General features: G+C 37.0%; 1 protein-coding gene across 4 annotated transcripts; it reads right to left on the bottom strand.

Annotated features, from left to right (window-relative positions):
• Nucleotides 1–7,264: 7,264 nt before the first annotated feature.
• LOC120777160 lies at nucleotides 7,265–25,451 on the bottom strand. 4 transcript variants are annotated; one of them, XM_040108316.1, is made up of 2 exons: nucleotides 25,319–25,451; nucleotides 7,265–7,724 (listed from the first exon to the last, which is right to left on the bottom strand). In XM_040108316.1, the coding sequence occupies exon 2, from the start codon at nucleotides 7,703–7,705 to the stop codon at nucleotides 7,457–7,459; it is 249 nt and encodes an 82-aa protein (XP_039964250.1). In that variant the 5' UTR covers nucleotides 7,706–7,724; nucleotides 25,319–25,451; the 3' UTR covers nucleotides 7,265–7,456. The 4 variants fall into 4 exon arrangements, with proteins under 4 accessions (XP_039964250.1, XP_039964241.1, XP_039964259.1 ...); XM_040108307.1 differs by lacking the exon at nucleotides 25,319–25,451 and adding an exon at nucleotides 19,734–19,844; XM_040108325.1 differs by lacking the exon at nucleotides 25,319–25,451 and adding an exon at nucleotides 19,609–19,697.
• Between the last annotated feature and the right edge of the window lie 631 nt (nucleotides 25,452–26,082).

Below are 26,082 nucleotides of genomic sequence, written 5' to 3'. Positions count from 1 at the left end.
CATATGACACTCGGTGAGAGGATGTAAATCTCCTTCTGCCATGGTTAATGAGGTACTTGGTGGTAGCTATAAAACGCTATTTGTAGAGGTTCCCCGATTAATAAACTCAACATGGAGGTTCGAAAAAAGTTAAAGTTAATAGTAAAATACTGAACATTCACTATTTTCAAAATAATGTGAAAACACGTCAGTAAAGCGCGATACAAATTGCGCCAGAGACTTTCCCTGTAAGCCACAAGTAAACACAATGATAAAGCCTGATTTACACATTCAAGCACAAACCTCCATTGACACAATGCCAGCACATTTGCTAATTAACTTCCGCTCAACATCTGCTCTGCGCACTCAACAACTCAAATACTCGTATGCTTTTCTATATATATATATATGTATGTGTGTGTGTGTGTGTGTGTAATGGCTTAGCGTAGCGTTCACGCCTTCAAAAATGTCACGCTGAAATATTTCGTGTAAATACAATTTGCGCTGAAATGAATTAAACGCATTAAAAACGTGTGCAGAACATTAAAAATTCCTAATTATTGTTTAAAGTATTAATTAAAAATGTCATTTACACTGACGCCAAGCGGAAAATGAAACACAAAAAAAACAACACGTGAAAACGCCAATGACGTTAGCGACGACAACAACGACAAACTTTCGCAGCCGGCTTTAAGTGGCCACTTTGCACGTTCCTTTTCGCCACAATGATTTGCTAAATTGCCACTTCGCGCTAGCTGCCACCGAACTGGAGCAGCCACCCACACCAGCTGCCTTTGCCTGTGTTTTGGCATTTGCCCTGACTTTCCTTTGCTTTACTTAACACGCTGCTCGCCACTTGCCACTTGCCACTCACGCTGCCTGCGGTTGCGTTATGCGTTGCAATTTACCACACTTGCAAGCCAGTGAGCGATGAGCAGGCGGGTGTAGATTGCCACTCTGCCACTCTGCGCACTCGACTACCACTTCTGTGCTGCGTTGTGTAATGAAATAACGTAATTAAAGCCACCCGACGGCCCTTATTTCGCCAGCTTTTTCTATTTTCACATATTTTTTCACTTTTTTCCCTGCTTTTCTGCTCAACTTTTTTACTTTACCCTATAAGGACAACAACGAAAGCAAGTAAGCAGCACATTGTTGCAGTTGTTGTTGCTGAAATGTAGACGACCACAGCGGAAGTTATTCATTTGCCAATATATGGGAACTCGGGATGTCGCAACGCGCTGGGATTCATGGACACATACACAAATAAGTGTACACAAGCATGTACATATATATATATACACGTATGTGTGTGTGTTTATATATGAATCTATTTACTTGTAAGTCGTTGACATCATGGTGTAAAGCGCCTCGAGCAGCTGCTGTTGGAGCGTGAGGTGCTGAATGCAAAGAATGCTGACCAGCTACGTGTGGTCATTAGAGCGGCGCGCAGCGCACAACGCTCGCTTGAGATTTATTGAAATGTGTGGTTGTGTGGTAGACAGAAATTGCAAAGCCAGGAACCACACTTTTTAAGTTCTTTAAGCTTTTAATTTTATATGGCTTTAATTTTCTTAAGGGGTTACATGGGTTTCCTCGGGTAAAAAACGGTGATATGAAAAAATACACGCCCGCGTTGGCAGGATAACTCCTTATCATCTGAGTGAAGAAATATGTGTTTTAGTTAAAACCTTAACTTGGATGGAGGAAAACAACTGAAAATTGCATTTTTGGCAGACATTTTTACAAAAAATTAAAATTTCAGCGAAAATTTCGCGACATTTTGTTTCAATATTTGTAATCGAAAAAACAAAATCATTCATCCAAGTCTTTTAAACTGTAACTCAAAGACTTGTTAAAAATTTTATGAAGAACGGTTGAGCAGTTCTGAAGAAATCTTGCGAACCGACTTCAAAAACACAATTTCGAGAAAAAAGCGTTTAAAGATGCCTTACTTAGCTTAGCTAACCTCGAGCGCCCAAGTTCTCAAGGTTGTATCTCCGACACAATTACCCGAATCAACTAGAAAATTCAGGACAATATTCCTTGTGTTTCTATTCTGTATCGCTTCTGGGTTTTGCCAAATCTTTACCAGGCTGAACTAATTTTTATAGCGTATTTTCTCAACAAAAAAGTCTCGCCCAGGTGAGAAAAGCTATCTATTCCCCGAAATAGAACATATATTTTTTCTTACAAGTATCTCTGAGGAATCAACTGCTGGGCCTAAATTAAGACCAGAAGGCAACTTTAAATGAAAACATCCGTTCTTTCTGATTTCAAGAGTCTATATAAACAGTTATATCGCCTGAATACGCACTATTTCGGTTTTCAATTGCCTCTTTATTAGGAGACTGCGTAAATCTAGTATAGAAGATAGCTTCTTTATGATTATTATCTCATTATACTTTCAAAGAATAGAGGGGCCTCTATAGGTGTTTATTTCCCGGATTTTATTTACCTTTATAAGTACTGCTCCAACGGCTGTCGCGTCGTCTCAGGTAGAACGGATTCAAATAGGTTTCCGGGCCGTCACTTTTGACAGTTTCTACAAATTTTTGTTGGACAAATTTATTGTAATGCTATCGTTCTCTACTTATGTTCGAATTGACTCAGGTGGGTACTATCGAGTCCAAGCAGGCTTACTATATCATCGGTATTTATAGTATCGAAAACCTTTTACTCGTAGTCTAGAGCATTCAATCAACATATTCTACAAGACGGCAGGAATGTGATTTTCTTACCCGCCGTTTTGTGATATGTCAGCTCCGAATTCTATTATATGAGAAAAGTTTGCATGACAGACATACAGTCCAAGCATGAATATAGCCTCCAAAGGCAATTATATCTATAAGAAAATATTCATGATCGACACAAAGACCGAATCTGGGTGCTGGAGTATGGTGATCTCACCTCTAACGGCCTCGTCAAACTAACCGCGTGCAGTGTACAAAAAACACCGGTAAGTACTAACTCCTCTGGATATACCGAATGAAGGTCTGTACTGAACAAAATTATAAGAAAGCAATTATGTTGAGCAGAGATACCGACTACAACAAGAAGAATAGCAAAATGGCTACACCAGTTGGCTTCATTTGCTGACAACTAAATTACGCCACAATACGTCACACCAACAATGCGTTACACAACTGCCGCGACTGGAGCAGTTTTAACAGCAACAACAGCGTGAAGAGCAGCAGCAACACCACTTCCAGCCAACGGCTGAAAATGCCAAGGAAACAAATCTACGCACTCGTTTGACGACCAATCAGCCAGCCGGGCCATCAGCCAAGTGCGTTAACCTGCCAGTATTTCGTGTAAGTGACACTCCAGTGGCACTAGCGAATGCCACTCGCCGCAGCCATAAGCCGCTCAACTAGCAACTAACTGTGTTTGCCCGTTCCCTGTCTCCGTCGTTTGGGGATTGCATCCTACATTGGCTGTCTACGCCAATTTCGTTTAAACGGATGTGCGCCAGTGCACCAAGCCCGGCTCCGCACGTACGCACATGCGAATATACATGCATAAGGCACAACCAAAAAAAAACGTGGCCAATATCGCCGCCAGCAATGCGTTTCAAATTCCAAACGGCAGCAGCAGGCGGCAGGCAACAACACCAGCTGAAGCCAACGAGTCAAGCAGTCAAGCAGTGAACCGTCAAAGCGTCTCACGTGAACGCAGTCGGGCGTGCGTCACATTCATTTGCAGATCCCCAGTTTAGCGTGTATTCTGGCACTGTTTCCACTTCTTTTCATATTCTTCGGCGTTCGTTATGTGTTCACTTGTATGGCTATACGGTATCCTATTAATTCTGTAGCCCGAAAATATGGCACAGCCTCACAGCACCTACCCGCCGTGGACCCACACATAATTTGGCCCAAATTCACACAACGTTTCATTATGTCTGTCGCTTCCTGTTGTTTTCCAACCGCAGCTTTTCAATCTGTTATGGTTCAATGTCTCATTTTTGTAACATTGTCATTGTCGTTGGCACAACCCCCCATGCTTACATCGTTAACGCCTTATTGCATTTGGTGCGTAACCTCAAAATTTGCGACCACAATGCAGCACGACTGGAAACATACTGAACGGGTCTTATTCAATAATATTCTTCTCGCGTGTTGTAGTTTACGTATAAATTTGTTTATGTCGGTTTTAAAAAATATATGTGAGAGTAGGGTTGTCATCCTCTGACAATAAGCGATCGTTTAAGTGCTGTTATAGATCAATAAGAATAAATACCTTCATAGGATTCTATTAATCAGAACCCCTAGAGGTGAGTGACTGATGCCCAGAGTATATTGAAATTATGGAGAGAACACTTCTGCGCCCTTCCGAATGGCAGTGAAAGCATAACACCAGGAGATGGTGAAGCCGATTCTCCAATTGATGACGATGGAGCAGACCATGATAAGGTTCGTATAGCCATTACCAGCCTAAAGAGCAACAAAGCTGCGGGGCCGATAGATTTTCTGCCGAGCTATTCATGCCCGGCGGCGAAAAACGGATAAAGAGCACACATAAGCTTCTTTGTAGAATATGTCGGTGTGGCTTAAGGCCTGGAATATCAATAACTAATCAGATATTCACCATGCGCTAAATCTTCGAAAAGACCCATGAAAAGAGAATCGACGCACAACACCTCTTCGCCTTCTGTCGTTGAGCAACACCAAAACCTGAGTCAGAATCTGAAATGACCTCTTCTAGCCGTTCGATAGCAAGCGAGGTTTCAGACAAGGACACTCTCTATAATGTGGCTTCTTCAATCTATTGCTGGAGAAAATAATACGAGCTTAGCTGAATAGAGAAGGTACAATCTTCTTTAAGAGTGTACAGTTGCTGGTGTACGCCAAAGATATTGATAATGAGGTCAGTGGACCTCACTCTTAGTTTTGCTTTCTCCAGACTGGAAAAGGAAGTGAAGCATATGGGTCTGGTTGTAAACGAAGACAAGACGAAATATTTCCTTTCATCAAACAAACAGTATTTGTATTCGCGACTTGACTCGCACATCACTGTTGCCGGTCATAACTTCAAAGTCGTAGATAATTTCGTGTATCTTGGAAACAGTATTATCCTCAACAACAACGTCAGCCTCAAAATCCAACAGGTGCTACTACGAACTGTGTAGGCAAATCGTAAGTCATTGTTATTGTTGTAGTGGCAGAATTCTGCCGAGTTGACAGTCCTTGGCCGCATAAAAATGCGGGTCTGTTCTGGTTACATAGACCCGACTATCGTGGGCACTGCTACGAGCTATGCTCATCATCCCCGTCCTGCTACATGGTGCAGAGGCATGGACGATGACAACATCTGAGTCCTTTGCGCATTGGAAAGGCCGAATACCGTAGTCGATGGAATAATGAGCTGTACGAAGTTGACATAATTCAACGAATTAGGAGAGAGCGACTACGCTGAATAGGTCATGTCGTCCGAATGGATGAAAACACTCCAGCTCTGAGAATACTCGACACAGTATCCGTCTGGGGGAAGCAGTGTTAGACCACTACTCCTTTGGAAAGTGCAGATGGAGAAGAGAAGGTGGAGAGATGGTAATTGCTACACTTGGCGTCTTCAATTAGCGCCAAACCGATAAAAGTAAGAGGGAAGGACGGAAGCGGTCTCTATGCCAATAATGAAGAAGACTAGTACATATGTATATTTTGAACGTCGGAAAATCGGTATATTTTTCGTTCGATATATTATTACATGTAACAACATGTAACTCGATGGAGAGATGGAGGCTATCGTAAAAACTATTTTCTACTCGAAGTACTGAAGCCTTTGGAACAAATATGTTCAAAATCGGTATTATCATGTGTTGAAACAGATGGACTATGATCCTGTAAAACATAAACAAATGCTGGATTGAAAATTTGCTAAGGTTCTGAACAATTGTCTAGTTCATAATTCTTCGGTTTTTACTTTTACAACTTCGGCTCTTATATATATTTTTAAAGGCACACCTTGTAAGACAGCATAACGAAGAGATTTTTGGGTATTAAATGGATTAAATAAACTAATAGACTCAACTCAAAAAACCTTCAGACAAACATAAAGTAAACGGTTATGTGTCTTTCGCAAGGACATAATTATAACCAAACTCCCTGGTTCAAAATATGACAAATAGAGTAACGTAAGCTATGCCTGTAGAGGCTCTCTATTTACAAGTAGACTGTTTATATTGGAAGCAAACATAATTTAGCCCAGAATTTTCATAGATCTCAGAGCTCTACATCGATAAATTGCTCAACTTGACTACAGGGGCATTTAAAATTTGCAGCGTTTGTGTGCTTTGCTACAAACCCACTTTGCGGGCATAGGCGCTTAAGTGAAATGGATTCGAGAGCAGACGACAAATGCCAAAAGGCAATGAAGTGTCTGAAGCTGGCTGTAGCACAAGCGGCTGGATCAGTGGTACAGCCGAGTAATGTGCTTCAAGCACTTAAAAGCGCACGAGTTCGATAGCAACAAAACAAAGCAAAAAAAAAGATACTTAAAAGCTGCACAAAGGCAGCGCAAGCACTTAGAACACTCAGGATATGGAACATTGAATGCAAACTCAACAAAAGCGTTTACAACGACGGCAATGGCAACAACAAAAACAACACTAAAAAGAGCCATAAGCAATAAAGCCGCTGAAGCGTAAAAGCAACAACAATTTCAAAGCGAAGCAAATGAACCCGTTAAGCCACTTTACAACAATATAACGCAACGAAACGCCCGAAAGGTACATAAAATGGGGTATTTACGCTGTTAGCGGTCGGCAACAGCCAAAACACAGCAGCGACGGAAGCTTCGCGGGCTCACAGCAATCGAAATCGGCGGCCGAACAATATTGTAAGGATGATTGTGACGATGAGCAACTCTGCGCTTGCTGGCTGTCAATGGCTGCGTATCGAAGCACATTTGTGTGGGGACAGTACCACAAGCACCAAAACAGCGATGGCTCGTTGACAACCATTTGAGTGGCTAAGATGCCAAACGACACACAAACTCAATGAAAGTTCGGCTGACAAACACAATAAGCAGCGAATTTTTGATTGACAGTATAATTGTTTGGAAACTGTTTGTGGTGGCAAATAATTCGCGCTGAAATGAAGACAGCAAGCAGATGAGGTGAACGTGAAATGCGAGAACCGTTAATTAGTACTTTTAGTATATCTTTGCTGATTGCCGAGCTAATGTCCGATGCTGTTCAAAGAAAAAATATATAATGAACACGTGTACAGCTTTAAGAAAGAGATATAAGAGAGTTATATATGTAACATGGTAACCAACAATAATATTTAACTCTGAACACTTTTAATTTATTTGTAAATATATTAAGTTTGTCTACCTTAAATCATTAGAATCTGTATTTATAATTCTTAACGATGATACTGTAAACTATATTACTATCATTATTTATTATATCCACACGCTCAATTTGATGTATGCTCATTTTTTACAGTCCACTCATCAAGATTTTACACGTTCTTCACTTGTTTGCTTTACTTGGTCGACTTGGTGGCTCTTTTGGATCCGACCAATGCCATTTCTTCCAGTCAATGCATTTTTGTTCCTCCTCCGAGTAGAGTTTATTCGCATCACAGCGCACCATTTTTGCCGGTTGACCCTGTAGACCGCATTGCCAATATGAAGTGGGATCTTCGAAATTACGATATCGCTGATTTACTTCCAAGACAGTTTTGCAACCGGGTTCACCATTGTCCTCAACGTGCACCATGGTTTTCTGTAAGATTCAACTGGAAATACAAATAGAGAATTAAATGTTAATACGATTTAGGATTAGTTTATATGTTAAATTAAAAGTTATTTCAGAAGAAGAAAGGAAGAGCCACATTAAGGATCGTAGACCACCCAGTTTTATTATTATGTTTTGCTTCATGGCACAGATATTGGTATTAAAGTCAACCTAATTAACATAAGTAAGATATGAGTATACTCGTATGTGGTAAAAACTAAGCTAAAGTCAATATATGGGGTACATGGGCAGATCATCAATCAGAGGAACAATAACCAAGATCTGAATTGTTTGTACAGAGTATCGGTATGAAATGTTTTCTTGTGATAATAAAATACAAATTTTGAGTGGAAAAGTAAAAACACATTTATTCAAAGTATTGACCATTGCTTTTTATAAGCTTTGACCACCTTTCTAGCAAGTTGTGCATACCATGCCAATAGAAATGTTCAGACACAGACACCCAAATTTCGACTTCTGCGTAGGAATCGAAGTGCAGCTCAGCTTATCCGTGTCTCATCAATGAAATCGAATAGTAATTGAAAAAGACCAAGACTGGTGAAAACGGCGGATGAGGCGGCAGCTCCCAGCCAAGTACTTTGATTGTTTGCTGAACCGATTTTGCTTTGTGTGCATGTGCACTATCGTGTAACAAAATTACCTTGCCGTGTCTTCTTACCCATTCTGGTTGTTTTCGTTCAATGCTTGGTTCAAATAGATCAGTAGTTTTCTGTAGCGACTAGTATTATATATGTTTTTGCAGTTGCAATATTAAGGTCAAGTCTGTACACCTTTGTCCAGTTTGTGAATATGATCGCTGTGAACTTAGTGGGATAGAGTGTTAAGTTTCGTGCAGCGAAGAAGCGAGAAAGGTCGCAGAGACAGCCGTATGTTTTTGCCGCCAAGCTGCATGATTGTCCCGGATTAACCCATGATTTCTCTGTTTAGTATTCTTAAAATAAATCCATTTTTCATCGCAATGTGATAATTCGTTCAAAACTGATGTTCTTTCGTGTCTTTGAAACAAAACTTCACTAGTGTTTTTTTTTTTCAGTTTTATATTTGTCTTCCATTCCATTCATATGGCACCCATTTTCCTCACTCTTGGCTCTTTCCCATAGCTTTGAAACGCTCTGAAAATTTGTTTGTTTTGACTCAAAGTATCATCTTCTTTCAATATTGCTTGCAGCTCGGCATCTAGCAATAGTTCCGTTGGTGGTCCGGAACTATCTTAGTAATAGAAAACTGCTGTACCAGACTAGAGAAGGACCACGACAAATAGAAGTTACGTCCGGAGCCTCACAGGGGTCCATTTTAGGCCCAGTTCTGTGGAACATTAGCTATGACAGAATATTAAAACTTGAAATGCCAGACGAATCATATTTAATAGACTACGAGGACGACATAGCTGCAGTAGTCACAGCCTTCGACACAGAGGAAGCCCGAAGAAAGCTGAATCAGGACATGAAAACATGACTTGACTCACATAACCTCTACCTCGCTATAGAAAAATGAGAGCTACTACTATTGATGGAATGGGCACATTCCTCTCAGAATAAGCACGCAAACGAATAAGGATATTCTAAAGACACCTAGGCGTAAAACCACCCCATCAACTACAAAAACAAAAACAAAAGCGACTACTTACATACATATAAGAATAACTGAATCTTAGCGAAAAAATATATGTAATAAATTATGCAAGAATTATAGAAAGCAAAAAAAATTCAGTTAAAATTTTTACTTATAAATAAAGAAATAAAAAATATTTATATATATTTTGTTTAATATTCAAACACATTAATGAAATTCTTTAATAGTCTCCAGTCTCAAAAAAAGATGAAATGAAAATGTAATAAAAGTTTCATAATACAAATAAAGTCTACAATAATTTTCTTTACACTTCGCATCTTCTATTCAAATGCATCATTTCAACAAATCTCAGCAATTTTAAACAAACTTTTTGATTAACTATACATTTTCTGTATATTATTATTATTTTCTGTTATTATTTTATTTTTCCATTTTTCAGCAATAAAATTTCTAATAGCTCAACAGCAGACTAATACTATTTACAAGCCAATACTCTTTTTTTCTTTTATAAATAACTGTAAAAACAATAGCATAAGGTAAAACACTCATACCTCATACATATACAATCATATGTACATATAAATATGTAATCATATGTACATAAATATATCCAAATATTGCTAGCAATTTTTCAGATTTTCGTTGTTTTCCTACAAGAAAACATGCCATAAAAATTCACAGGAAGTGCAAACATTAAGTGATGAAAAAATTGCAAGCCACCTTTGTAAACACCTAGCAGCATACGAACGCAGACTACACGCTTGAAAGTATGCAAACAAATAGTAAAAGCTTTCAACGCATATTGCATACTAAAATGTTGTAATAAACTGGCATTCACTTTGCAACAACTGAACGCGTGATACTTTGCTTGTCTCGGTGTATATGTAAATAGCATAGGGTGAGTCAATAGGAATAATGGAAGTTAGTTAAAGAAATATTATACCATTACGTGCTTGCCTATTGAATGTCATAAGCGAAAATTTATTGTTGAAATTTCACCAAACACTTTTCAATACACACCATACTCCTAAAATGTGTTTGGTTGGTTGACTTTAGCTAATTTTTAAAATAAGTACGAAATTTATTCAGAAACGTAGTTTCAGTTTAGAAATAATTTCGACGTTCGAGAAGAGCTTTGAGCTTTCGTATATTCAGAGGTTTGCCGTAGAGCCTCAACTCGATATAATTAATTTTTATGTGAATGTTCAAAACCTTCCAAAGAAAATATAGGCGAAAATTCAACTTTGGGGAGATTGATAAATCCACAAAACTTTTTTCCTACTGAAATTTGTGTTTTTCTTTGCCTTCGCCTACCTTTTCCGTTATAAAAAGAGATTTAACGACCCGAAAAAATATGTAACGTGTGATCCAAGTAGAGGTACTTTTCTCAATAGTCTTTTTTTTGGCAGATCTCGCGTGAGTCAAGTCAAGCTGTCATGTTATTTTTGTTCAGTAATGGTTGGCATTTCATCAAGGGCAGACTTAAAATTGAACAAAGTTTTCAAATCGTTCAACTTTATTACGGAAACTCACATTTTGTAAAGAATGTGTTTCGGGCGCTTCGCTCAAATTATGGCCAACATAATCGGCCCATTGAGCGTACTATTTGCAACACCATCACCCATCTTGAGTATTGGGCTGAATATATCACGCCCAGCACACAGTGAAGAAAATATAGGAGCCGTAACTGAGAGTGTACACGAAGACCGTGGATAGCCGATTCGTTGCCGTTCGCAACAACTCGGTCTGATGTGTGCAAAAACTTGGCGCATTTTACGTCGAGATCTTAAATTCTTGTGCAGGAAGTGAAGCCGCTCGACTTTCCCAACGACGGTTTCGTGCCAAATTTTATTCAGCGATGATACCCATTTCTGGCTTAATGGGTATGTAAACAAGCAAAATTGCTGCATTTGGGACGAAGAGCAACTTGAAAATATTCTAAAGCTGCCATTTTATCCAGAAAAAAACACGGTTTGGTGTGGGCAAATGGAATCATATTTTCTAATGCCATTATGCCAGTGAAAACGGAACCATCAATGATAACCATTATCGCGCAATAATAACCGACTATTTGAGACCTGAAATTGAAGCTCGTGATCTTAACGACATTTGGTTTCAACAAGACAGCGCTACTTCTCACACTTCGCAGCGTTCAATGGATTTAATGAGAGAACATTTCGTTGAGCAGATAATTTCATGTTTTGGGCCGATCGATTGGCATCCAAGATCCTGTGCTATCACACCGTTAGACATTTTCCTGTGGGGATATGTAAAGTCTAAGTTCTATGAGGACAATCCCGTCTTGCTCGATTTATGCCTGGGAGCAAAACATCAGGCGTGTCATTTGCCAGTTATCAGTGAAAATGCTCGAACGAGTCATCGAAAATTGCACTCAACGAATGGATCATCTGAGACGTAGCCGCGGCCAACATTTGAAAGAGATAATCTTCAAAACTGAATTAAATTAAATGCAAAAAAGTAAGGAACTTCGAAGTAAATCACCCTTTATATATTATATAGGATTTCCGATGTTTCCTTCTGAGTGTTACATACTTCGTGACAAACTTAAGATATAAAGTATAAAAATATTTTGTTTCGATAGTTTATACCTTCCAAAAAGTCATCCCAAAATTTTAAATAAAAATCTTCAATAGTTTTTGATTTACAACCTTCTATGTAAAGTGTAAGTAAAGTCCCACAGGGTACTTCAATTGAACTGCGTAAAGCAGCTTGAATGTGCTAATCCATATAAAAGCATTATGCAGACATGAACATGAACATTTTTAGTGATTGTCATGCAAAACGGAGAATACCGAAACGAAATAAAGCTAATGAAAATAAAATAAAAGCAATTTTGCACTACTCAATGCATGTGTATGTATGTATTTGTATACATATAACATGTATGTTTGCAAACACGTACAAGTAGAACACTGAATATTGGCAACCACTTAAAAGGATTTCATTATTTATATTTTTCCTGAAAAAAGCGCTCTTCTCCAAGACACCAATCAAACCACCAATAAATAGCACTTTCTGTGTGTTATCGGTTACAAGTGTGTCAAATACAAGCACGCTTTTTGGTGGCTTCAACATCACGCAGCCAACACATTCACGCTTAGCAAATCGTTCGATCTCTTCCTGCTCCAACGCGAGAAAAATATTTGCAAAAAAGCTGAAAAAAGATTTAAATTGTATTTACTTTTGTTTATTGTAAGCGTTACAAATCAAAAGCAGCATTGTCAACAACAACAACAACAATATCGGCAATCACAACGCTTTAGCTTTAACGCCAACAATGCAAACATTTGTATGTGTGTCGCGTACGACGCTCAGCGGCAACGATCTTTAGTGCAAAAGCGAAAGTAAACAAGCGCACATGTGCATTTATGTGTGTGTAAGCTTGCCTAAGTATGTGTGAGCGTGCATGTTTATTTATATTTACAGGTGTCTGGCAGTCAAGTGGCTGCTTTGTACCGCATACACAAAGCAAAGCTTCTTTAGCTTTTAGCCGGAAGCTATGCGCACGAGTTTTCCGAGTGCAGTGGGGGTGGGTGTGTATTTGTATAGGTGAATATATGTAAGTATGTATAAGCGTAGATGTGTGTATGCAATATTTCGTGTTACAATTTGGCTTGGTGACAGGCGACAAATTGCCAACTAACCGAATATACGTGGGAGTTTCAAATTCACTCTTCGATTGCTAGCAACTGGAGTATGTATGTATACCCTAAACGAGTTAAAAACATGGATTGGTTAAAAGTTACTAATTTTACCATACCAGCGATAAAGCGATAAACACTGGTGCTTGTTGAAGATTTATCGCCAAAAATTTAATCGAGTTTGTCGATGAACTGTTGCTGAGGTAAGCCATGCCGAAAGTTGTGAAAAATAATCGTGCGCAAATGTTCTCTTGTTAGCACTAAGATGGCCGAGATGAATATTTTAAGTCACTGTAAGCTACGCAAAACGTATGTTAATACGTTCTGAGTTGCTATAACAGTGAAACTTTACGATAAAGCTCTGAGTTGCCAGATTGCAAGGTTGCCAAATCCCGAAGTAAAAAAGGCAACCCTCGTACCATAAGACGGAGTATATTAGGTTTTTCACAAAGCTTGTAACAGCCAGAACCGAAAAGCCTGTAACTGAGTCGATTTACTGTGTGTGAGTGGTACATGCCGAAAATGCAGCGTTCGTTAGAGCAGGGTACGCGATTAAATTCTGTGTGAAGCTCGAGCTTACCCAGATGCTGCTTTAGCAAGAAGTGGTATGTTTCGGCGGCACCAGGCATTTTTTGAGGCCCAGAAAGAGGTCGCTTATGAAGACCGTGCTGGGAGGCCTGCGACCTTCAAATCCAAAGTGAAAACGTTGCTTATTGTCTTTTTTGACATCAAAGGCCAAGTTTAACGTGGAAGTCCTCAAGAAACTCAAACGTAGGGTCAATCGGGTCCGACAAGACATCGCAACCGATTGGAAGTTGCACCCCCGCCCCGCCCCGACTCACAGCGCCTTTCTTGTGAAGACCCACCTAACCAAGGCCGGCATCCCAATGCTTCCGCAGCCGCCGTAGAGATGAAAAGGCCGATATAAGGCAAGCATTTTGAGACGTTAGAGAGGATCCAAGCAGCACGCACCTCGTCTCTCAAGACTATTCCGGAGAATGTTTCCGTTACGCCTTCAAAGCTCGGAGAGCAGAAGGAGCCTATTTTGAAAGTTTTTAAAGAATTGTACCGATTGGTTCAATAAATTTTATTTTTTTATCGACTCAGTTCTATTACTTTCCAAACAAACCCTGTACTTTACATACCGAAGTTCAGCGGTCCAACCTCTTCCTATTTTTGTTTGCAACTCTATAGAAAATTTATTGCATTTATGTGGTGAACGGTATACCAAGTATCACTTCATTTTCGTTGACTTTCGTAAGCTTAGGATCAAAGCAAGCAATTGATTGCTATTGCAGATCCAGTAAACATGGATTTTTCATTCCATATATATGCTTACATTGATATCTATCACTTGTACATAAAAACCGCTAGGTGCTAGAAGCTATATGCTTATATTTGCTGACACTTTTACATATGCACCAAAGAAGGCGAAACTCAAGCATAGCAGAAAGTTTACTTAGATAAATTTTAAAAAGTAAAAAATGTACACATATGTATGTATATATGTATGGTATACACACATACATTACATATTTACTCACAACCGCATATAACTAAAATACAGACTATAAAATGCAGTTAAACTATAAATTTCACAAAAGACGCCTAAAATCACAGCCCGGTAGCCAGCCACTTTGCATGCCATTAAACATTCAAATTAATTTATGAGGAATTTACGAACAAAAACAAAGCCAGCCTCCAACCAGCATTAAATCCAACCAAAACCATTAGCTCTGGCAATTCATGCCACACGCACACAAAGACTGCCCGGTGAGAACGCTGCATAGCCCACATTAACCTTGCCGTTATGTGCGCACATACACACTTACGCGCAAAATACATATATGCTCTCATAAGTGTACCGCACAACCCCCAGCCACACTTCACCTATCTCTTGCCTTCTATAATTATTTGCCAAATTGTTGTTGTTGTGCCCGAAAACCGCTACCCAGACGACTGGCATCTACATTTCAGCTACTTTGCCGAGCCGCACATGCAATTACTCAAGTGTGCAAACTATTTACCATGTTACGGTACGGCTTAAGGCACTAAACCACTACTACACAGTCGGCTCGGATTGATGGCGTTGCGACAATGATGATGGCAGTGGCAGCCAGCACGAGGCAACGGCAAATGGCGACGTCAACAGCCGCAATGACAACAAATGTTGCTCGGAAATAGGACGCTGTGATAAAGCCTAAATTATGCACCCACATTGTTGAGCGTTTCAACGGCAGACGCACGCATACCAACGAATGTCCATGCAGGTGTATGTGTGTGTGTGTGTGTTTGAGTGCGCATAAAGCGCATTGTGTCGCCTTGAAGTTTTGGCTGCGGTTACAGCTGCTTAGCGCGAATGCGATGTATTACGCATTTACGCTGGTGACACGGGATTTATAGTGCTCTGCTATGTTGGGAGCCATGAACTCGCAGAAGCACTTACATATGTAGATTATATGTACATAAGTGTGTTGAAATTGCATGGAACACAAGTTTAACTACTTTTTAACTAGTGCTATAACTAGCTCTTTAACTAGTTTTTTTTTAACTAGTTTGAAGATAGGAAAGATATGAAAATTCTGTATTTATTGAAGCTTTTTGAGAATTCACATGAAAGCTCCTTTTTATTTGGATACGAAAATCTTGGCAAAAGCCCTCGAGAGGTAGTCATCTCAAGATGTATTTGTCTGAAAGTGTGTTCCTAACGATGAACGTACTTTTTTAAATATTTTTCACTTCAGAGATCCACATGGAGGTATGATATTACCTGTCTTAAATCAGTCACTGCAATGAAAGTTTTTAACATTAACTTTCTAATTTCGTCTCTGTCACGATTAAACTATCCGTGATCCTCTAAGTGAAAGCCTCGCACTGAATACACTTGGCTGTAGCGATGGAAACATCGGAAAGAGTCGAAAGTACTTGAAAGCATCGAAAGGACTTCAAAGCGTCGAAAGGACTTGAATGCGTCAACTGGAAACAAAGCGGTCTTAAAGAAATTTAATGAAGATATTTATGTTAGTTTAGATCGAGATTGGTATGGCAACTATACGCTACAATGGTCCGATATCGGCAATTTCAACATATGAGCAGCTTCTAGGAAGAAAAAAGATAAAATAACAGACAAAGACAGGCTTGGCAAAACTGGACTCAACTCGTCACACTGATCATATAGTTATATATTTTGTAAGGCAATCTATGTAATCAAATGCTTTTCAAAAGCTTTCCAAGCCTTAAGCAATGTTTCTATAAATGATATATATAGTCCTGAGACAATGCTCTTCAAGTGCTTAATTCAACAATTAGAATTATGTACCATAGTGATACCTTAAGGTCACTATAACAAACTCAATAGTAGTTCAAGATCAAAAATAGTCGCAAACTTCATTAGCCAAAATAATTTAAAAACTATAAAACAACTAGTTACAAACTGGTTTCAGAAGAACTAGTTCCAGAATAACTGGTTTCAAAAGAATTGGTTTCGTTACTGGCTATAGTGCGCTTGAAATCATTTCTTCTGAAACTTGTAACTAGTTCGTCTGGAAGCAGTTTGTAACTAGTTGTTTTGTAGTGAAACCGCTGCAAACAGCTATAAACTGTAAATAGAATTACTTAATGCATTACCTTACTTTGATGATCAACACCACCAATACTACCATATATGTACACACACATAATTCCAATTTGATTGCAATTTTCCGGGCAATATCTCGTTACACAATTTAATATTGCATTCTGCAAGCGTTCTTAGCCATTTCAATATCAACCAAAACAACCACAAAACACAAACAACAGCAACAACAAAAACAATGAGCGCAATAACACCTCTGTTATCCAAGCAGTTGAATGAAAATGTGGCCATTTGTGAAGGTTGATGGCTGAGCAACGGAGCTCTGAGCAGCTGTCCGTCTGAGCTTCGCTCTGCCTGAAATGCTAAAAATATTTGTTGCACGAAAATTTCTTTGAGCTGTGTACTTTGAATTAATTAGCATTGTTTGTAGCCATTTGCGGTTTCGCCAAGCTCAGCAAATGTAGGCGCACACACACACAGACACGCACGCATCTACATGAGAGCCAGGAGAACATGTGCTTAGGTCGCCTGGTCGCTTTATTGTCAGAGTTGCGTATACGACCTGTCTGCTTAGCTCATAGTTTATATATGTATGTGTGTGTGCTATAGTGTGCGTGTGTGCTTCGTTATGGGTGTTTGTGGCTTAATGTGTGTGCCTATGACCGAAAATAAATTGCTTACACAGTATCTCAAATTGGTAGCAAACATTTCAGTGTGCGTATGTACATATGTATATGTGTGTATACAAGCAATATTTTATGCTAATATATGCATTTGAATATACTTGTATGTGTAGTCTGTGGATTTCTACACACATACACATGCTTATATTTACCTACAAGTGTGCGCTGTTGCAAAGCTCGATTATATCTGTGTCGCTTCATACATTTGCCGAAATCGTCTTAATAATTCAGATTAAACTTGCCACCACTCAGAGATGTTGTTAGAATTTTGTTATATTTTTAGGAATTTTAGCTTATATGGTTTGTTGTTCTTTTATGACATTTGTATTTTATGAGAAAATTTAGTTGCAACGATTATTTCATGTCTTTTGCACACTAATTTTTGTGTTGCTTATAGATTTTACAGATTTGCTCCCTAATTTTTAAGAAAGGTAGTATACGCATGCATATTTAGAGTTAACGGCATAAGTGCCTAAGTAATAAATATAACTAAATTTTGTTATTGATTATATACCCGAGTGAAATATTATATCATTTGTTTAGCTTTTTGAATTTCATATAGATAAACATATAATTTTAATTGTCAGAATGACTTTGCTTATTTTTTTGGTTATTATTTTGGTTATTTTTTTGGATATTTTTTGTTATTATTTCGGTTATTGTATTGGTTATTATTTTGGTTATTACATGGTTATTTTTTGGTTATTTTTTTGGTTATTGTTTTGGTTATTGTTTTGGTAATTTTTTGGTTATTAGTTTGGTTAATGTTTTTGTTATTTTATGTTTATTTTTAGTTGTTATTTTGATTATTTTAGATTATTATTTTGGTTATTTTTTTGGTTATTGTTTTGGTTATTGTTTTGGTTATTTTTTGTTATAAGTTTGGTTAATGTTTTTGTTATTTTATGTTTATTTTTGGTTGTTATTTTGATTATTTTTTGATTATTGTTTTGGTTATTTTTTGGTTATTGTTTTGGTTATTCTTTGGTTATTTTTTGGATAAGATTTTGGTTACTTTAGGTTATTTTTTGGTTACTGTTTTGGTTATTAGTTTGGTTATTGTTTTTGTTATACAGTGAAAATATTGATAAAATTAGCTAAACATAATATAAATGCATGAAAATGGAACCCCTTTCTAGCGGACTAAGTGCCTTGAACCCAACACACATCTTCTTAAGGCACGGCTAAGTAGAGTTATAGCTTAAACAAGGCAGTTTTTAAGAGTAAAAATAATACAAAAATTGATTCTGAAAAATTAAAATAAAGATTATTAATAAAAAAAAAATAAAATAATGTTTTCTAATCTAGTTAGCTTCCCAGAATTGCTAAAGGTGTGAGTGAAGGGCATACTAGATCTGCTGGTTGCCCCGCAACTTTACTCCAAAATTCACAAGAATCAAATATGTATTTATACTACTGCGGGCAAAAAATAGTAAGACTTTTTAATATAAATTTTGCGCGAAAACCCATTCATCGACATTTTTTTTCTAGGTTGTTATGACTTTTCACTGACAGTGGCAAATTTCTCATCAAAATAATCATTAGTGTTTAGTAAATGCTTGTCTTTCTGAAGTACATAAAGTGTACTCGGCGATTTTTGTGATGAGTGACAAAGAACTTACATTAAATTTTGTGTACAGAATCAATTTTCTGTTGCCGAAACGTTCAGCATGTTGTAAAAGGCCTTCGGTGATAATTGCTTCTCGCAAGCAAGTTTTTTTGATTGGTACAAATTATTCAAAGAGGGTCGAGGACGCATTCGCACATACAGAACGGCCATCAATGTTAACAGATGAACAACACGTCAATAAAATATAGGAATTGGTGCTTAAAAATCGACGATTAATAGTTAGAGAGTCTGGGATCTATGCTAACGACCAAGCTGTCAACAAGTAATACTATTTGAATGTTATGCGTCGTTTGCGCGAAGTTATTCGTAAAAATTTTTGCATCACGATAATGCACCGTCGCATACTGCATTGATACGTCGTGAGTTTTTCGCCAAATTTTCAACCAACGCAAGCTACATATTCGCCTGATTTATCTCCGTATGACTTCTGGCTATTCAGCAAACTCACACAACAACTTCGGCGAAACCGTTTTGAGTCAATTGAAGACATTAAACTACAATCACTACGCGCATTGAAGGCTATCCCAGAAATTGACTTTAACAACTGTTACAAGGTTGGGAAAAAACGTTGACGCAAGTGTATTGGGGCCACTAAGAGGGAGAGCACATAGATTTTGAAGAACAAATTAAGAATTTTAAAATTATGAACATAGTCTTACTATTTTTTGCTCATAGCAGTACCATAACAAACTGTAAATATTTTGCGCACCAAAGGTCACCGATATACTACCCGGCATACCAAACATATGTTACTAAGCGATGGCGTTCGCATATTATATTATGTTTACATGAAACACTTAATTAAACACTTGATCACTTAATTAAGTCTTTATAATTTACTATATTGGCAAAACGTGTCACTACTTACAATATTCTATTACCGAGTGGAAAAACACAATGACCGTTATATAAAAAAAATTGTGTAAAATATTCGCCAAACAGCTGTTTCTCGACGTTTGGAGCGCATGCAAGTAAATAACTAAAGTCGATTTCCAACTTGTTGCGTGCCAAAGACTTCATTAGCGCAAACTATTGACTGCCTAGCGGAGCTTTCGATATGAGCTTTTCACAAGCGCCCGCTAAAAGACATTCATAATTTTGTACGTGTTCATGTTTCGTAATCTTGAACTAATCCGTTAGTATTAGGCGCTGCACAGTGGTGTCGAAATATTTTTATTTTAATTCAGAAAACTTTGCTAAAATAAAAATATTTTTATTAACAATTTTATTAACATTTTTATTTTATATTATATTTTTATTTATATTATATTTTTATTAATATTTTATTTTAACTCCCAGCTACAGATTTTTAAAAAACGATTTTTGTGGTTAAAAACAAAATTGTTGTAATTTTTTTTTTTACTTTTAAGAGTATATTTATGCACATTTTAATAATACAAAAAAAAATCTCTACTAAAATCTATTGGATATGTTCGTAATATGACTTACTATCGAAAAAGAAAATAAAAATTTACGAATGGTAGCGTTCAAAAAAATTTAATTTTTCCCAATTTTTGTTTTTTTTTTTGTTCCTTGCAACCCAAACTTCGATTTTTGCTAAATAAAGGACTCGCAGAAAATATTTGTTAGAAATCGGATCATTTGTCTTCGAATAATCACTTTATAAAATTCGAAAAATGCAGTTTTGCGAAAAGTCCTTTGAAAGATAAATTTTTAGAGTCGCTTGAAATGCCTGGTACCAAAAGGTGGGGTCTTTCTTTCTTCTGAGCAAGTTTGCCATAGTAATGTATATATATTATTATACCATCAGAAAATAAAGCCTTTTAACAATATAAAGCTGAGATTTTTTTGAAAAAAATTTGAAAGCTTGACTTGAGATTTTTCGATTTCAAGTCGAAATAAGGTTTTCTCCTTGATAATTTCATTAAAAATATATAGTATGTTAGGGATCTAAGAAGATAAATGTTCACCAAATGTTGTAAAAAGAAAAAAAATTAAGAAAACAAAAATAAAAAACCCAAAATCTCGGTTTTTTTTTGAAATTTTCACATAAATTTTGAGGTTATGTGAAAAAAATAAAAGAAAATTTATAGAATTTTTTATTACCCACAACATTGCCATACACATTTTTTCTATTGGGCTCGTAGTTCTGCTAGAAATCGAGATAAACCATTCTTAACCCTTAAAAATTCACTCATTTCGCTCATAAATAATTTTTCCTATATCTTTTTTATTTTATCTTTCGTTTGCGATAGATTGCATTCTACAATGAATTAGTTTCTTTTTTATAATTTTCAATGGCAGACTAGTGATTTTATATGCATAAATCGAATCTAATCTCATCTTTAAATATTCTAAAACTTTGTTAAGCGCTCATTTCAAATAACAAATTTAGTCACCTTCTTCCAAAAGTAATCTATTTTCAATTTATAAAAGCTGACTCCTTAATTTTTCTTTGACTGTTTTTCTCAACATTTAACTGCAACTAGACCACTGTGCAGCGCGAATAGGCATGAAAGCTTTGATTGCCGTTTGTAACTTGGTAATTCCCTGGTAATTGAATTGATTATTAACTTTTCAATTTAAGAGTAATTATAATTGGTTAGTTATATATTCTTCTTATATATGCACTTGTACATTAATACATATATAACATATATTAAAGTCTACAATGCGCAAACGTTTAATGCTTATTGAGTAGTCTCCAGCGTTATGCAAGAATCGCACATACTTGTATTTGAGAATGACAAACTCAAGCAGCACTGAGCACTTCGCTGTAACTCGATAGATTTAAATAGAATGTTAGAAATACTACTTCAGGATATGTAAAGTTAAGGAACTCGATTTCACCAGAGTGGATCACAACATTTTTCAAATTCAAATTCAATATTTTTCGAATTACATGCGCTCTCTGGTGATGGTGATGAAAACACAGAGTCATATTGTCACATGGATTCCAATCTTCTAAATAGATTAAATCGAAAGAAAAATCTTGTATAGAGGATAATGTGCTTACCTACTATCCTACTTACGACCTACTGTCGACGAGTCGAATAAGGGCTTCAATAAAAGCAGATAAATTTTGATTTTAATTACTTACGAAAAATAGAAAATCTAGTCTTGAGAACAACGGGGTTAAAGACAAACTGATGCAGCTGATAAAACACTTGGAGGGCAGTATCCCAAAAACTAGAATTTTAATTTGTTATTTTTAAAGGCATGACCTAACGAAATATACGGCAAAAATATCATTTTGACGTCGCTTAAATTTTGACTGTAGATATAGTCAGTAAAAACCGACCGTCAACCGCTGCAAACTCCAAATTGCTTAGTCAGCTTCAAGGTTGTCACGTGTTTACTGCGAGCGACTTTTGGGTTTCACCTTCGCATTGACAGTGGTTGTGCTATCAATGATGGTGTAGGTGTCATTTTATATTTTTTTTCGATTATTGCATTTTTTATTTTTTTACTTTGCCTTCAAAATCAAATCAGAGCTTATCTTATCAATACAAGAACAACAAGCAATTACAGGGCGTTTACTCAACTTACTCACCAGCGTTCACTCTACTTCCTGTGGTGTTTATGTAACTACACATGTACCGACATAGCGTAGAGTAACGGTATGATACGAGTACATCATACTTGCATGTCGACTTATAATTAAGTGGCGAGTTTTATCGCTTACAAAAATGCTTCACACATATACATATGTACATTCACACATTGAGTTATCTGCTTTTTTTTATAATATTTAACTTTTGCTGATAAATTTGAAGTGGAAACGTGTAGAAAGTGTAATTAATTAATTGTACAATGCAAATGTGAAAAACACACTGTCTCGAAAAGGTGCCAAAACGCGTGAGCTTTTAGTGAATAACTGTTAAATCTCACCTTGCCAGGCAGGTCCTAATTGCAGTTTAGAGGTCAATTTATGCACGTTTGTTTAATGGCTTTGTACATTTGTGAGAAATGCTTGCTGGTAAATAGAAAATATTTTGAAAGTATCAACTCAAGTGCAATAAAATGTGTGACCTTGAGTACCCTTACGCTGGCAAGGCCATTTGCAAATCGCAGTGCGTGTGCCCTGCAGGAAATGTGATGACGAGAAACCGCTATTTTGGCATTAAATGAGTGTTTATAATATTTTTTTATGAAAAAATTATAAAAATGTATTATACCTTGTTAGATTAAAGGGTCCATCACTAAAGAATTTACATACAACAATTAAAAATATATTATTCATTTAGATTTATTTAAAAAAAATAGTTAACATTTAAATATTAATTTTTGAATCAATAATCTAGATCTTAATTAAAACTGATTTTCAAATTTCGGTAAAAAAAAAATAATTCAAAATATCCAAAATTAGAGAGATTTTCGTTATGAATATCTACTTTTTAAACCAAAAGTTTTTAAATTGAAAAAAGCCTGTCCAAGAGTTTTGAAATAGGATGCAATACTCTATTAAGTCTTGATTTTGTTCAGAGTTCCCACTTTTTATTTCAAAACTTGGAAAGTTCAGTGCTGCCAAGTTTTACATCGAAGAAGCAGCTTTAAATTTTTCGTCATTTTCACTGAGAAAATTGTAACATTAGATGATGATTTGATATAAGGAGAAGTTGTAAGCACTTCAAACTCTTGCTTCAAGGGATACATAGCGAAGTTTAAATCATAAAAGCTTCCCATGAAAGGTCAATTGAAAGGCTGCGGCCAGGAAATTGTCGCTGAGGGCCAGAAATGGAGAATACAGTGGACGCGGCAGCAATTCGAAGCCAAATTTATTGATTTTTGCTAACGTTTTCACTGACTTGAGGCACGGTAGTTTGTCTTGTTTAAACAGCACTATCTTTTTCTTCAAATGCGGCTGTTTTTCAGCGATTTCGTCCTTCAAACGATTCAATAACGCTTATAAGCTGTTGTTGGTCCTTCCCTTTCCAAAGTAGTCAGTAAAAATTATCTCATGCGCTTCCAAAGTACCGCCGCCATAACCTTGCCCGCCGACTGTTGAGTTTTCCATGTTTTGGAGCGAGTTCATCATGTGAAGTTCACTCGGTTGACTGTCGATTGTACTACGGAGTCAAATAATGGAGCCAAGTTTCATCCATTGACACATAGTTGTTGAGTTTATTAAGCTTGAACATCTCCAAACACTGCACTGAATCATCAACTCATCGTTATTTTTGCTCGAAAGTGAGCTCGCCCGGCACCCACTTTGCCCAGAGCTTTCTCATACCCAAATATTTGTGAATGATATGATGTACACATTTAGTTGATAACATTAGAGTGCCTGCTAACTTGAACAACTTCACTTTAGGGTCATCAAAAATTTCTTTAGTTGACTTTTTGATAGTTTCGTCGGTAACAAGTTCTTCTGGGCGTCCACAGATTTGTTGTTGTTGTCGCGGTAGAAAACATTCCTGAAGAAATTTCGGGGAATTGTTGGTGAGTTGACAGCTCTTGGCTAGATTAAAATTCGGATCCGTTCCGGCTACTTAGACCAGTCTGTCGTGAGATCATCATCACATCGTCTGCGTTCACCGTCTTCGGTGCTACTTTCACCACGTCTAAGCTCAGCAAACCACTTTGCAACAGTTGATTTCCGTAGTGCAGTATCGGGAAACTCGTCATCAAGTCAAGTTTTTGATTTAACTGTATTTCTTTTTCCTTCAAACAAGTTCCGTTTTCTCAATTTTTTCACAATAAGAAAAGTTGCTTCACTCAGAACGATATAATTCGCAAGCGAATGATCCGACAGCTGTAAAATTTATGCACACGTATTTTATAGGTTAGGAATAACTAAAAATCATATGGATTTCATCTACATAGTAGCGCTAACTATGTGTCAATTCGGAGACTTTACCATTGACCTGTTAAAAAGATGCAGCGGTCATTATTTGAATATTTTTCCTAAAATCGGCATTGACATCATCAGCCTTTCCTTTCCTACTGGGTACGAAGCAACACATAGACACACATAAAAACTGCATAATATTCACCGTTATTCGTAACGACCAAACAAACGGCACGATTGCAGCGCACCGAAGGTGTGCCGTGCGGGGCGTCTCGAGCAGCTGTTGTTTGTTTGCTTTGTGGTACTTGTGGCACGCCCCACTGACCTACTTCCCAGCAAAGCTACCGGAAACAAGCATCTCTACGCTTAATTACAAATACAACTGCAGGCACAAAACAACAACAGCAGAGCATACAATTAGGCGCGATTCCATAAGCATTTGCCAAGTATGTACGCAGAAATGTGTTCGAGTATATAAAATATGCACTTGACCTCCGCAAAAATTGCGTTAAAATAGTCACAGGCACCCGCAGCGCGCACACACACACGCACACCCACATATAAATGTATTCGACACTAATTACACACATTTATTTCGTTTGCACTTTTGGGCAGCAAATTATTTGTTGATGCTGACGAACACTTGTTTAATATTTGCATAAATAACTGTATTTCTTATTTGCCACGCCGTCAATATTTACCTTTTTCTTTAGTGTCTTGGGCTTATAAATTTGATTTCGTTGATATTTTTTACTAGTGAAGGCATTCAATTTATATTTACACTAACTGAAAGCAGCTGTGATTTACGAAAAATATTTGCTAGAGTGCGGGAGGCCTAGGAAAACTACGAACAAGTGCCTAGTGCATTCGTTGTGAGCTATAGAGAGCTTTGGCGAGCTTTCGCAAAGGCATTTGTTGCTTGTTACACACAAGCTGGGAAATGTTAGTACGGTTATCTTTTGAGTAGCAAATAATTAGGAAATTAAATTAAAAAATAATTGTAAACAAAAACAAAAAAAAGCTAATTTCAAATTCACCGTTATAACATCCTTCTTAGGTTTATTTCTGCTAACAAAAAAGTGCATAAAAAATCATTATTTCGATTTCGATCGGTCAGTTTGTATGGCAGCTATATGCTATAGTAGTTCGATCTTAACCATTTACTCGGATATTGTAGCAATGCATTTAATAATAATCTATGCCAAATTTCGTGAAGATAACTTGTCAAATAAACAAGTATTCCATACAAGAACTTGAATTCAATCGGTCAGTTTGTATGGCAGCTATATGCTATAGTGGTCCGATCTAAGCAATTTATGCAGATATTGTAGCAATATATTAAATATTAATCTACGCCAAATTTCGTGAAGATACCTTTTCAACTAAATAAGTATTCCATACAAGGACTTGAGTTCGATCGGTTAGTTTGTATGACAGCTATATGCTATAGTAGTCCGATCTAAAC

This window comes from Bactrocera tryoni, chromosome 1 (assembly GCF_016617805.1).
Source record: "Bactrocera tryoni isolate S06 chromosome 1, CSIRO_BtryS06_freeze2, whole genome shotgun sequence".
In the NCBI taxonomy this organism is placed as follows: Eukaryota; Metazoa; Arthropoda; class Insecta; order Diptera; family Tephritidae; genus Bactrocera; species Bactrocera tryoni.
The sequence above is the reverse complement of the archived record's forward strand: the minus strand, read 5'-3'. Positions and strand labels throughout refer to the sequence as shown.

What these genes read in the sequence shown, in the direction of transcription:
- LOC120777160 (XM_040108316.1), bottom strand. Translation starts at nt 7,705, where the DNA reads ATGGTGCACGTTGAGGACAATGGTGAACCCGGTTGCAAAACTGTCTTG.